The 13,715-nt window shown below is 43.8% G+C and overlaps 1 protein-coding gene across 2 annotated transcripts in view; it reads left to right on the top strand.

Annotated features, from left to right (window-relative positions):
* The first annotated feature begins 277 nt into the window (after nt 1–277).
* The window catches only part of Gpm6b (glycoprotein M6B), a 148,094-nt gene continuing 134,656 nt past the window's right edge, over nt 278–13,715 (top strand). The window contains exon 1 of one of the 2 annotated variants that reach the window (XM_063242764.1): nt 278–490. In XM_063242764.1, the coding sequence (XP_063098834.1) occupies nt 487–490 (4 nt within the window). In that variant the 5' untranslated portion in view covers nt 278–486. The remainder of the gene's footprint in view (nt 491–13,715) is intronic. The other variant, XM_063242763.1, reaches the window with a different exon arrangement.

Genomic DNA, 13,715 nt, shown 5'->3' with positions numbered 1-13,715 from the left:
TCAGTTTCTGGATCTGTACAATGGGCAGTAGCCAAGACCTCCAAGCTCCCTCCAACTCTAACAGTTTTGCATCTAGGATGCGGATCAGGCCTCTGCCATCCTAGAAGTCCTGTCCTCTGTCCACTCTGTCCCTGTTCCCCCATCGGCATTTCACCCTCGCTCGGGGGTCCCCGAGATGGCTTTGGGGTGTGAGGGCAGCCGAGGGTGCCCGCTGCCCCCCACCAGGCGTTCGCCGCGGGCGCACAAAGCCCCCGGCGCTGACGTCAGGGCCCCTCTCGGCGCGGCCGGCCCCCAGTGCGGGCGGAGCCGCGCGCGCTCCCACCCCTGCCAAGCAGGAGCCGCCGCCAGCGCACCATCCCCGCGCAGCCAGCCCGGAGCCCGGCCCGCGCACGTGCCCGCCCGACCTGCAAACTTGTGCCACCGACCCTGCCCGGCCCCCAGAAGCCCGAGCGCCCGCATCCACGCTCCCCCCGCCGGTCACCAGTCATGGGTAAGCGAGTGCACTGGCCTCGCGCCACCGCCTCAGCCACGGCCCCACGGCCCCGCGCCCCCTCCCCGGGAAGGGCGCGCCGCAACCCCGCTTAGGTGGCGCTGCCTCTGCCACCTCCGTCACGCAGTGGATTCAGGGGCGTGGGGGCCTGGGGGTGTGAGGCTGGAGATGCGAGGGCGCGGCGGGCCCAGGTGTCCCGAACGCCCAGGTGCGCGTCTCTGCTCATCCTGGGGGCGCCCACGTTCTAGCTGCAACCGGGCTGCACTCCTGGGTGTGCGATGCGTGGGGGCAGAAAAGCTGGGTGCCGGGGGCTGTAGGGTGCAGAGAGCACACAGCGCGTCCCGGGCCGCAGGCTCCTGCCTTATTTCAAGTGGTTGGGAGAGAGTAGCTTCTTGCTGGTTCCACGGGACATCTCCTTGTCGCTGGAGATTGCAGCTCCGAGTCCAGTCCTGGCCCGCCCTGCCGTTATTCTGTTCCCTTTAAACCTACAGGAAATACCTGGATCCCCAACCTAGGAGGCTGGTAATCCGAGAGAGCTCAGCTCAGAACCTTAACCCGTGGAATCAGCAGAGCGGGGTGGGCGGGGAGGGGGCAAGATGGGACCCAGGCTGAGTTTCTCATCTTTGTCCCTGTCCCCTGTTCTAAGGGCCCGGGACGCAGGTGGGAAGCAGGTTCCAATATAATTGAGGGACCGGCCAGCAACGGTGAACGCCTCGTTGAGAGAGAGGCAAAATCTCTCACCTGGCCCGCCGCGGGCTTTAGGCCACTGGAGGAACCTTTCTGTCACTTCCCAAACACTCCGGAATGCTGCCGTCAGCAACATGTAGTTAAAGGGGGACTGTATTGGGAGAAAACTCAGTAAAAAGCGCCATAATTCCACGGCACTCCTAGAGAACTGTGCTTGGCAAAGCCTCTCTCTCTCTCTCTCTCTCTCTCTCTCTCTCTCTCTCTCTCTCTGTCTCTTTTCTCTCCTCTCTCTCTCCTTCATTATCGTTCTCCACTGACAGACAGCTCCAGCCACAAGCGCCACCAGGAGTCCGGAGAGCCCTGGGATGGATTCCTGATAAGGAAGCCAGTGTGTTTAGCCCCCTCATTTACCTCTTCCCTACATTTCTTCTGCTGTTAAATGTGGGGGAGGGGGAGGAAGTGGTCATTTTGTACTGGTTAACATTTTTGGTGAGGGATAGTAAGAAGGGTATGTTATTTAACAAGCCCAAATAATTTTATAGTTTAATTTACAAAAAATTATGAATGAAATATGAAAGGAAGGCCTTGAATCCAACAGGAAATTTTCTTACCAGAAAGTTAGGTGAGAGCTAAGGTAAGATCTTTCTAGAAAGAACAGAATCGAGTGACCTGTGCCTCTGGTGCCTACTTCTTTTAATGCTCCCTTCTACCCAGTGATTTCACTCAGCTCTCCCCTACTTGTGTGTGTGTGTGTGTGTGTGTGTGTGTGTGTGTGTGTGTTTCTAAGAAATTAAACTCAGGGCTTTTGCACTGAGCCACATAGTCTATATTTTCATTTTTATTTTGAGACAGGGTCTGGCTAAATTGCTAAGTTGCCCAGGCTGGGCGGGAATTTGTATTTCTCCTGCCTCAGCCTCCCAGAGTGCTGAGATGATAGGGTGCGCACCACCATGCCCAGCTGAAGGCCTCTTTTATATAAGGTTCATGCACAGCATTCACACGGTGGCTGTGCGTCACCCTGGGCCTGCATTGGCAATAGTGGCCACCAAAGACGTAGCCATTACATAGAAGGGCAGTACTGAGGAAAGTACTAACGCATTTTCCTGACGTAAAATTCCTTCTGGATTTTGAAATGTCAGGAGTTTAGATTTGCGTGTCAAATTTGAGCATGGAATTAGCACCTGGGGACGTTCTTCACAATGCTTTTACCAGTACTTCAGACTTAATTAGGGTGGGCTTTATTTTGAGATAGGTATGGTAGACACTGTTCTCACAGAGCAAATGCCCAAGCCAGAGGCCTATTCTCAAGGACATACTTTGTGTCTTGGACAGTTATTGGTCCCACACTTCAATTGCCAATTTATGTTAATTTGTGCATATTTCACTGGATCTGGCAGTATCCTTGGTTTTTAGTTTTTAGTTTTACATTAAAAAGAAAGTCCTCTTCATGCCAGAAAGAAAACATACTGATTTCCTTTAGATTCTTGGTAAATACACCACAGGGCCGTGAACCAGTTTTATTTTTCCAGATGTATTTAATTACAGAACATGCTCCTATGAATGTTTTAATTGAAATGATTTAACACTGGGAAACTTCTGGCCATTGGTCCATTGAGGTGATTCTTGCACAAGTCACTTCCTTACACTGGTACTAGTTCATTCACTGCTAAAATAGATGAGGTTTGTAGAAATGAAAACCCTTCAGGCTCATATTTAAATATTTTGAAAAACCTCTAAGTAGGAAAATAAAGTAATGAACAATGATCGTGTGTACATTTCAGCATGTGGATTTTTTTTTAATTGTTGAGCCAGTTTGTTATCACAGCTTTGTTTTTAACTGCAATTCACACACAGTTCACACATTTAGGAACACAAGTCAGTGGGTTTTAGTGCATTCAGATTTGTACAACCATCACCAATATCTGATATGAGAGCATTGTCCTTACCCCACACTCCCCTCCCCCAGCCCTTAGCAATCACTAACCTACTTTCAGTCTCTATGGATTTGCCTCATCTGATGCTTCATGTCAATGGAATGAGCCAATTAATGTTTGGACTCTTGTGTGACTATTCAGTAACTCTGGTTGTTTTGCAAAATGAGAAGATGTTGATGTGTTGTTTGTATGTAGCACACCACCTAATGATTGTGTTGAAACTAATTATTTCTCTGGCTGAAGGGTTCTACAGAGCACCCGGCATGCCCTCTACCCTCCGGTGTTACTCTGGTTTTGTCTGACAGGAATCCACCTTGGCCAACACAATTTTTATTCTGGTATTCTGTTCCTAGGCCTGACGACGTAATAAGTAAATGGAATCCATGTGGTAACTTCTTGCAAGGTATTTGTGCAATGGTCATCCTGCTTTATTGTGGCTTATATATCCAGAGAAGAATGCTGAATTGGTTTTATTAGCTACCTGTAATTTGAAAAGAAAATCACATATGAAATGATCAGACACAGCAAAGGACTGGAATAATTGTTTGGATCCGTTTCTCCAAAGAACTTTTGGGTTTTGTTGGTGGTGCTTTTTTAAGGGATCTCTTGTGTTGCCCAGGTAGGTCTCCAACTCAAGGGATCCTCCTGGCGCAGCCTCCAGAAGTAATAGCTGGGACTACAGGTGTGTACCAGTATGCCCAACTGAAAGAAAGGCTTTAGAAGTTACAAACTGGAACATGGTCAGTCATTTCACAAAACAGCAGTTTTAAAAATACTGATTGAGGTTGCTTTAGCTGAGATGTGTGTGCAAATTATCTCCCTGATTTTGAGGAGAAACTGGTACCTGACCCAGTGGCCTGGGCAGGGCCTCAGTATCTTCATTCCTGATGCTACAGGTGCTGCTGCTGCCTGGGCGGTGAATACAGCAAAAGCCTGGCTGACCTCACTGGCCTAGCACTGCTCACCTCATTCCCAACTAGGGGAAATCATTTCCTCTCCTTAACCTCCCAACGAAACGATCCAGCGAGATTATTTCTTTGGGTCCTTGCAAATCTACAAGTATGTAATTTAGGCAAAAGTAAGGACAGGATGATAATATGCATGAAAAACGCAAGGAAACAGCTGGCTAGCTGTTTAAGTACCACTGCTGCAGTTGCGTTCAGTACCCGCCCACCTCTGGGATGCTTGGCTCTCCTCCAGGGCAGCAGGTGGAAGAAGCCATAATGGGCTTTGGCCTCAGCTCCTGCCGCCTCTTCTTTATAGAACTGTCTACACCAGAGCCTAGCTCCACCACAGCTGTCTACACCATGTCTGCCCTACACGCAGGGCCCAGGCTGTGTGCTGAAAAGGAAGCACACTGAAGACCTCTGTCTGCAGTGCTTGATCTGGAAGTTTGCTGAGAATTCAGATGCTGCTGGAGACACCAGACAGGCATCTTGTGTAAATCACCGTGCCACACACCGGCCAGCCTCACCCTTGGGTCCTGAGGTCTAAAGCAAGAAGCTAGCCTCTAGGTCTTGGAAAGTGCCCCTCTCATGTCTCATGCAGACTGAAATTCTGAGTAAACTTCCTAGTGCAAGACCACAGAGTACAGTAGTGCTGGTGACAAACAGGAAGTGGGCTTAAGTCTTTATTAAATAATTTCTGCTCTAGCAAAAGCTGTGGTTCAACCACCTACCCTAGCCCCATCTACACCCATGATTGATTCTCAGGTCAAGCAGTTGGATGGTTTGTTGAAAATTTCAAAGTGGTAGATCAGACCAAGTGCCATACAGGTGTCCTAAACATTTTACTTAAGTTTGGACATGAGGTCCTTGATGCAGTGTCTAGGTCTTTGCTTTGAGTAAGAAGTCTTGGTTGATGTTCTTTGCAGTCTTTCTTAAGCCAACCACAGCTAAAGTTCAGTGCCTTCTTATTTCTAGTTTCAGAGTCTTATAAAATACAATGACAGCCAGGTATGGTAGTACCTGTAACCTCAGCACTTGAAAAGCTGAGGCAGCAGATCTCTGTGAATTTGAGGACCGTCAGGACTAGGAGGAGGAGGAGAAGGCAGCAGGAAGAAGGAGATAGAGTAGAATGAGAACACAAAGGCATTGAGAGCTGATCGGTGTGCAGAATCCTTTCTTTTATTTATGGTGCTGGGATGGAACACATGCTAGGCAAGTCCCCTACTTCTGAGCTTACACCTCCACCCCCCAGAGTCCTTTATGTCACCTGTCCCACTACTCTTAAGCCTGTAAAGGTGTCTTGCCCATACTTATTCGCGTGACTATTTCCCAAGTGATTTCATTTTTGTTACGTCTTTCCAAAGCAATGAACCTGGTCTTCAAAGAAAGAACTCTTCTGCAACCTGTATTCGATTGGTTTCTGTGATGTTAAAATAAATTTCATAAGCACGATAACAAACACAACCTGTGGACAAGCTTGGGAACATTACAGTGCTTGAGGACACAATCCAGCTAATGAGAGAAGTGTCACACAGATGTTCTGTATGGCTTAGAAAAGCTCGGTGGCTACAGCTGGGTGGGTTACTCAGGTGAACACTTGCAAGGAAGCTACTGTTGTGTTTTAAGCATTGTCATCCAGTTAATAATTTTAACATGATTTTTCAGGTTATGATTAGCTGGTTTGCTCGTGTTTTCAGTGCGGCTCCTTTTCTGTTCAAAACCAAATTAGTCAAAAGCAGAGATAATTGTATTCATTGTCATTTCCCAGTAGTCATTTCATTGATTGGCATATTGTGGGCACTCCACAGGTACTTATTGAAAGAACTGGATTTTATCATATAAAATGCATCTTATTGAGGCCTGTCTATATTATAAATGTACAGATTTCAAGATATATGAAACTTTTTATTTTTATCATTTTAATATTTATATATCACAATGTGTAAAATTTTATTTGTACATTATAAACTTATAGTATATACTAAATTAAATAGGCAAATTGCATTGTTCTTTAATAATACTACTTTTGTCACATAATTTTACAGAATGCCAGAATTTCAACACTTCAAGTCACTTTTGAGGTAATTCAGCTGCTGCAGGCAGGCACAGACACAAAAACAATTTAAAGAGCTGCTCGAATGTTCTTCTGTTACTTTTTTTGCCTTTAGTTTTATTTCAGATGTGATAAAGTATTTTTCTGGCTCCCGTGAAATGTCCCTCTTTCTTATCTAGGCTTTTGAAGTTTGGGAATGTAGAGGGTAAAACACTCTGCTTCAGTGAAACTCATTGCCCTGAGAGTAAAAAGAAACAGTTCTGTGTTTGCATCATTGCTTCGAAGGTTACGGCTGGATAAGTACCTCCCACAGTGCCACCCAACTAGCCAGTGCTAGGTGCGAGCCTGTGCCTCCTTGGTCCCTCCCTGTGAGGTGCGCAACAACAGGTGAGACAGCTGATGGCTCACAGGCCTTCTTCTGAAGCCTCTCTGCATGAGCCAAGACCTGGCTGTCTTGAAACAAAAACGCCATGTCTCTGCAAAATAACCGGTCATTTCACCAGGGCAAATAAAGGTCTCTAAAGGAAGCCTGAGGTCCTGACCGAGGACAGAAAGGAGGAGGAAGAGTTCAGATTTGGACTTTAATCTGAGTCCGAAAGGATGAGCAGAATGATGTAGGGCTGGAAATGAGTCAGGGACTGGGTACAGATGGGCAGAACAGGAGTCGGATGGAGGCTGGGTATGTGGGTGCCCTGAGGAGTTGGGAGTCGCCTCAGTGTGGAGGAATAGGAGAGCCCTGCCAGGCCTGAGTGACATCATGAAGGGACTTGTTCTTGTTACTCTGTTGAATGGTGGGAGAGAATGGGAAGGCATTTAAGCACCAAGTGATTGTTGGAGGGAAATGACAGTCTCCCAGAGGGGATAAAAGGAATCCAGGGAGATGGAGAAGGCTTGGTGTGTGATTTGGAGATAGGATTGGGATCTAAGGATGGAAAGGGCAGAGCAGGGAAGGGAAATTAAAAAGGATCCAGGTAGCTGGGTGTGGTGGTGCACGCCTAGAATCACAGCACTCAGGAGGCTGAGGCAGGAGGATCACCACAAGTGCAAAGCCAGTCTCAGCTACAAAGTGAGTTTGAGGCCAGCCTGTACTAGGTAACGAGACCCTGTCTAAAATAACAAAAATAATTTAAAAACAGATCAAGATGCTCTATGTATATGATCAACTTCTCAGGAGGAATGTATGTATTAGGTATAGCCCACATATTGATCTTTAAAAAGAGAAAGAGAAAAAAATTTAAAAGACTCACTGTTTAAAACACACATACACACACCACACACCAAAGCATAGAAGCAGCCTGAGGTGGGTGAAACCTTGTGGCTTTGATGAAGCTGTCGGGGGCGCCTAGCATGGCAGGTGTGCTGAGAAGATGAAAAGGAGACAGAGAAACAAGCAAGGTTTCCTAGTGGCCTGAAGAACCTGCTTGGACAAAGCTGAGAGTAGAGGCAGAAAGAACAGAGAGTAAGAGTGAGAGAGGCAGCTGAAAGCCGGATGAAAGTAACGTAATTTAGTTGATTAGAAATGGACACAAATAAGTTATTTCTGCAAAAATGTTTTTAATCTTGCCTGTTGTCTCCTGCCTTTCAACGGTAAAGCAGGGAACGGAAGGGCCAGCTCTCGGGGATGGAAAATGGGGTGATCTTTGCTTTAACTCCACCACGGTTGGAAATTGAAACGGAACCCATCCCCTCTGTCTATTTCTTATTGCTTTTTAAAGTATCATTGTTTCTTCCTTAAATATTTGAAGGAATTGGTGTATGAAGCCCTCTGGTCTAGTGTTTTCTTTGTGGAAATATTTTAGGTTATAATTCTATTTTTCTAACAGATGTAGGATTACCCAGATTTACTCTGTTTCAGTTTTGGTTGATTGTGGTTTTCTCTAACATAGTAAGCATACTGGTATAAAGTTCATCATATTCTTATATTACTTGTTTCACCTTTTTGTCTCTTGGCTCCATAGTGGTATTTTCTCATTTCTAGTAAAAAGCATAGTTTTTTGAGACAGTGAACTTCTATGTAAATTTAGGCTGGTCTCATTATGTAGCCCCGGCTGGTCTCAAACTCATGGTGACCCTCCTGTGGAGTGCTGGGAGGGTACTTTGCATTCCTTGTTCTTTTTTTTAACCTGTAATTTGCAGTACTGGAGGTTCAACCCAAGGATACTCACCACTGAGGTACATTCCTAGCCATATATATATATATATATATATATATATATATGTAATTGTTTAAAGACAGGATCTGGCTAAGTTACCAGGCTGGCCTTCAATTTGTATGTTCAAATTCTTCCTGCCTCAGCCTCATGAGTAGCTGGTATTACAAATGTACACCACCATGTTTGGCTTGTTCAATCTTCAAGTAATCTGTTTAAAATTATTTTGATAACTTGATACATTGTGATAATTATACCCAGTAGACACGCTGATCACTTAATGAAAGCAAATACACTTCCTGTAATTAACAAGTAGAATTTTAATGTCTAAAAGTAAAAGTTACTTACTTGATTACCCCCCCCAATCTTCCAAAGAAAAAATATTTAAACTTGATCATTAGACTTTTTTCTCTTCACAGGCTGCATATTGCTCAGTATATGTGAACTCAATGTCAGATGCTCTGTTATAAATGATCTTAAGTTAGAGGGAATCTTCAGCTGGACTTAGTAGTTTGCTTATGTATTTGTAGGGCTGTGAGATTCGAACTGGGATTACTAGAGCTAGGCACTTAAAATTAAATAAAAATTCCCTTCGCTTCCCAGGTAAGTATACTTCTAGAATAAAGTTTCACAACCTCAGCACTATTTGAGTTTTGGGTTGGATAACTCTTTGTTATGGGGCGAGGTTCTCTGCATCGTAGGGTGTTTAGCAGAGTCCGTGGTCTCTACCTGATGCTGTAACAATCTGCTAGATGTAGCAACCAAAAATGTCTCCAGAAGTTGCCAATAACCTGGATGGGGAAAGGGAGAACAATTGGACCATACTGGGAACCACTGTGTAGGAGGACAGATGATCTTTCGAGCTTCAGAGTTGCATGAAATCTGAGCAGTGCTGTCACTGGACTCAGTTGAACATATCTGCATAATGGGGGGATCTTTAGTTAGAAAGATGTTCTTCCCAAGGGGATGTTTGATTTTCCTTGCTGGAGGAGGTTTTATTTTGTTTTTGTCTTTTCCTAGCATCACCAGAGAGTCTTAGGGGTATAATGGGCAGCCTGGCAGATGACCTGATTCATACTTTCTCTGGAGTGAAATGGTGCCCAAACCACCTCAGAAATGAGGTGACCTCCCCTCAACACAGAATGACTGTTTTTCCTTGGTAACCAATAGAGAGGACTGACTCTGTGAAGTTTGTTTTGCTTACTAAAATCATTTTCATCATGTTTCCTTCTCTTCATTAAGTAGGGAGACATGAAGGATCTAATCACATCCTTAATTACCATGACGGCCTTTCCAAATTTAGACTTCATCTCCTTAGCTATAATCAAATCTAGCCAGATTAAGCCTGTAAGGCAGCCTTCCCGCATGTTCTCTCTAGGTTCTATGGCCCCGTTTTCATCACATTCGCCCATGTGTTTGAGAGATGCAGGAGTAGCAGGAGACAAGTTTTGCTGCCTCTCGGCACTCACAGAGGTTGTGTTCCTGCAACCACCTATCTCCCTACCCTCTTACCTCCAGGCTTCTCCATCCTTACCTCCATCCGGATGTGGAGATCAGAAGTGCAGGACTTCCCAAGATGCCAAGCACACATAAAAGAGTGCTATGTAAAGAGAGAAGCAACTTTGACTGGGAAGGTGAGAAGGAGCTTAGGATGTGCTCTTTGGTATGTGCATCAGGTCACTGTTTCAGGTTTAGAAATGCAGGCTTTACATGTCTCTCTGAAAAGACGGTTTCAGTGGTGGATTTTTCAATAGGAGCTTAAATTCAGACATCTGTTCCTTTGCACAATGAGCAAAGAATGGAGGTGTAATTAGCAAAGTAATTCAAGCCCTTAAGATAACTTTGTTTGATGCAGCCTTTATTTTGTATTTTCCTTTTAGTTTTTTTCATTTGGCATATTCTGACAGTTTCCATGGTAAGTAAAACAGAACTCAGAATATTTCCATTGCATGAATTATTATCATTTTGCAAAACCATTGTATTGGTTTTCCAAAAACTGTTTGGAGATCTATTATATAATGATACCTTGTCATAAATATTTTTAAATGTTTTTAAGAGACATGAGTATTATAAAATCATTTAGAAATTTGTTAGTGAAATATAACATATACACAAAGGTAGACATATCATAAGAATATAGCAGGATAATTTTTTTTACAAATATAACCAGCTCTTAGATTAAGAAGATTAAGGTGAACATGGGACTGGGGCTGGGGTGTGGCTCAGTAGTAGAGTGCTTGCCTAGAAGGAACAAAGTGATGCTCTGGATTGCACCCCCAGCACATACACACGCAAGAAGGCAGATCATTACCAGCCCCTTAGAAATCCCCTTCAAGCTGCCTTTCCAGCATCTACAATGGTAATTACCCTTCATTTCACCAGCATAGTTTTGCCCGGTGATTGCACTTTTTATAAATGAAATCATATAGTATGAACTCTTGTGTTGGCAGCTTTTACTCAACATTAATAGCATTATTTTAAAACCAGGGTATGTTTTCCATCTGGAAAGTAGACCGGCTCCTAAATCAGGGTGGTTAAAAGCATTCATGAAATACCTTTGCGTGTAGACCTCTGTGAGGAAGTTGTGCAAACCACTGCCTCCTACCATCTACTTTCAGGGAAAACCGCTAACACAGCAGCTGTGAGAAGGACTTTGAAAATACTTGAGGAGAGATGAGATAGGTGCATGGAAAACAGGCACATAGCTGAATAGTTGACAAAGGTAAAGGCACGCCCTTGTCTACCTCAAAAGTGGAAAATGTATTTGGAGTAGCGGTGAATACAGAGGAAGTGGTAGTAGCTCCATATTTACTCAGGAAGTGATCAGTGTGAATGTCTTCTGGCTTCCAGGTGTAAGGATGGAATGGATGTTGAATGGATGGGCTGGGGCGCAATACCCAGCACTCTCACTTTAAAGGAGGAGAGCTTTATTTTGGCTCATGCTTTTTAGAGGTTTCAGTCCAGGGTCAGACAGTTCCAATGCAGATCGAGATGGCCCAGGGGCATGCCGGAGGAGAGGTGCTCACCTTAGGGGACCCACAAAGCAGAGACATCAAAGGAGGAGCTGAGAAGGGAGATAATCCCTTCTGGGTCATGCCCACAGTGACCCACCTCATTCCATCAGACCCTTCCTCTTAACAGCAAGTCAGCTATAAGCCTCTATAATTTGGTCACCTTCCAAAGGTCCCCCTGTGATCCATGAGGCTTGATGGGAACAACTACATATAAACCATAACATGAGGTCTCTTTCCAGTTCATTTCATAGAGAAGATGGACTTTCAGGAGTTGTCTGAAATGTGGCCTGCAGGCTTGTCGAGGAATGATTTCTGCATTTCATCCTGGAACTATAAATAAATATACAACATTGTGTTTGCCAAGTTAACTTTTCTCTGTATGTTGTTTGGGCTTAGCAATAACCTGCCTTTGTTCCCTTAGTGAGGAATTTTAGTCTTCTCATCGACCTGGTTAGTGATGCAGTCAGCAAAATGAATGCTTTGTCACCACAGGGAGCTGGCTTTCAGTCGTACCATGTCACTGGTGCTTCTCTAGTGATGGTAGCAATTTATACTTCCATTGTCAGGGTCTTTACCAGCATTCCATATAATCACACTGTAATTTCTCCAAAATCTGATAGGTATAAAATGGTATTTTATTATTTTATATGCATCTCCTGAGAGAAGTCAGTAGTTTGGGGTGGGTTGTCAGCATTTAAGTTTTGTCTTCCATTTGTATCTTTGTCTTTGTCTTATTGATTTGTAGTAATTCTTTATATGTTGTAGATGTCAATACTTTATATGGGCACTAACATCTTCCTTTACTTATCTTTTAACTTAGTTGCACACATCCTTTGTTTTCTGATTTTTTCAAATTGTAATCAAGTCTTAATATCAATTTTCACTCCTTTACGATACATACTTTTCATTTTGGCCTTATTTTAAAACTAGCTCTGTTCTCAAAGTCATGGAGATGTTTTTCTTCTCTATATTAAAGATTTTCTGCAGTTATCCTTTTCATTTTTTCAATCTTTGTTCCATTGGGTATACCACTGGGTATGCATTTTGGTATGGTATGAAGTAGATACCTGTTTTGCTACATTTTCTATACAGAAAACACTGCCCATCCTTTCCCCATTGATTATTATATCTTAGGCACACACACGCACACGCACACACACACACACACACACACACACACACACACACTACCACCATATGTGTGAATATATCTCTGGACTCTGTTCTGTTCCTTTGCCATGCCTGAACTAATATTACGCTGTCTTAATTACTATGGATTTATAATAAACCTGGCTATCTGTTACGAAAAGTTTCTTCCTGTTGCTGTGCTTTAAAGCTGGTTGAGCTATTCTTGATCCTTGCTTTTAGAATCATCTTTTCAGGTTCCACAAACATCCCTGGTAGGATTTTGAGTCAGATTACAATTTATTTGTAGAATAATTTAATGATATACTATATATTGAGTCTTTTTTAAATTTTTGAGACAGGGCCTCACTGTGTAGTTCATGCTGGCCTCGAATTCAGTATCCAGCCCAGGTTGTCCTTGAGCTCAAGGCAGTTCTCCTGCCTCAGCCTCTTGAGTCCTGGGATTGCAGTCATGCACCACCACACCCAGCTGAATCTTCCATTTTTGAGTACATGGTATGCTTCTCCATGCATTTGATCTTGTTTTATATCCCCCAGTAACATTTTTGCATATTCTTAAAGATATATTTTAAGGTCCTTTATGGCTTTTGTAGTTTTTTTAAATGTAAAAACATAAATCAATTCATGTGAAGTTTATTTCCATACAATGTCACAATTTCCTTTTGTAGATTTGTGGCATCAGACAGTCCAGCAAGTTGGACACACTTGGTCAAATGCATGAGGAAGCTATCAGGAAGCTGATTCTGGTTATGCCAGAGCACCCAGTTGTGTCCGAGCCTGCCACATAGCAGACACACAGTAGGCACTCTGTGCGCACTGTGACGGGGTTGGGTTGGGGGATCCTCTCTTTCTGGACTCTCACTGAGGGAAAATTCCGTTTCAAAATTTGTTTAACTTTTAATGCTGTTTCCTTTGCTAAGTTTCCCAATTAGTAGTATTTTTGCCAAAAATGTTGATTTTGTTACCAAGTTGGTACAGGATGAGAAGTCAGATGAGCTAGTAATTTTGGAAGAAAATCTGTTTGCCGGTGGAGACCAGAGCTAGTGGATAACATACAAAAAGGATTTTTGCTTGCCTTGCATTTTCTTTGGGACTGGGGCATGCGTGAGTTTGGGAGCTACCTGTTGAACATTAAAACTTCTTCACAATGATAACATGCTTGTAATCTCAGCACTCTGGGAGGCTGAGGCAGGAGGATTGCCAAGTTCAAGCCCAGCCTAGGCAGCTTAGTGAACTAGTTGAGATTCTATCTCAACTAAGAAAAAAAAAGGCTGGGAATGTAGCTCCATTTGGA

Source organism: Cavia porcellus, unplaced genomic scaffold, assembly GCF_034190915.1.
Source record: "Cavia porcellus strain 051 isolate PalLab524CR breed Dunkin Hartley unplaced genomic scaffold, mCavPor4.1 scaffold_33, whole genome shotgun sequence".
In the NCBI taxonomy this organism is placed as follows: Eukaryota; Metazoa; Chordata; class Mammalia; order Rodentia; family Caviidae; genus Cavia; species Cavia porcellus.
This window is presented reverse-complemented; position numbering and strand designations above follow the sequence as displayed.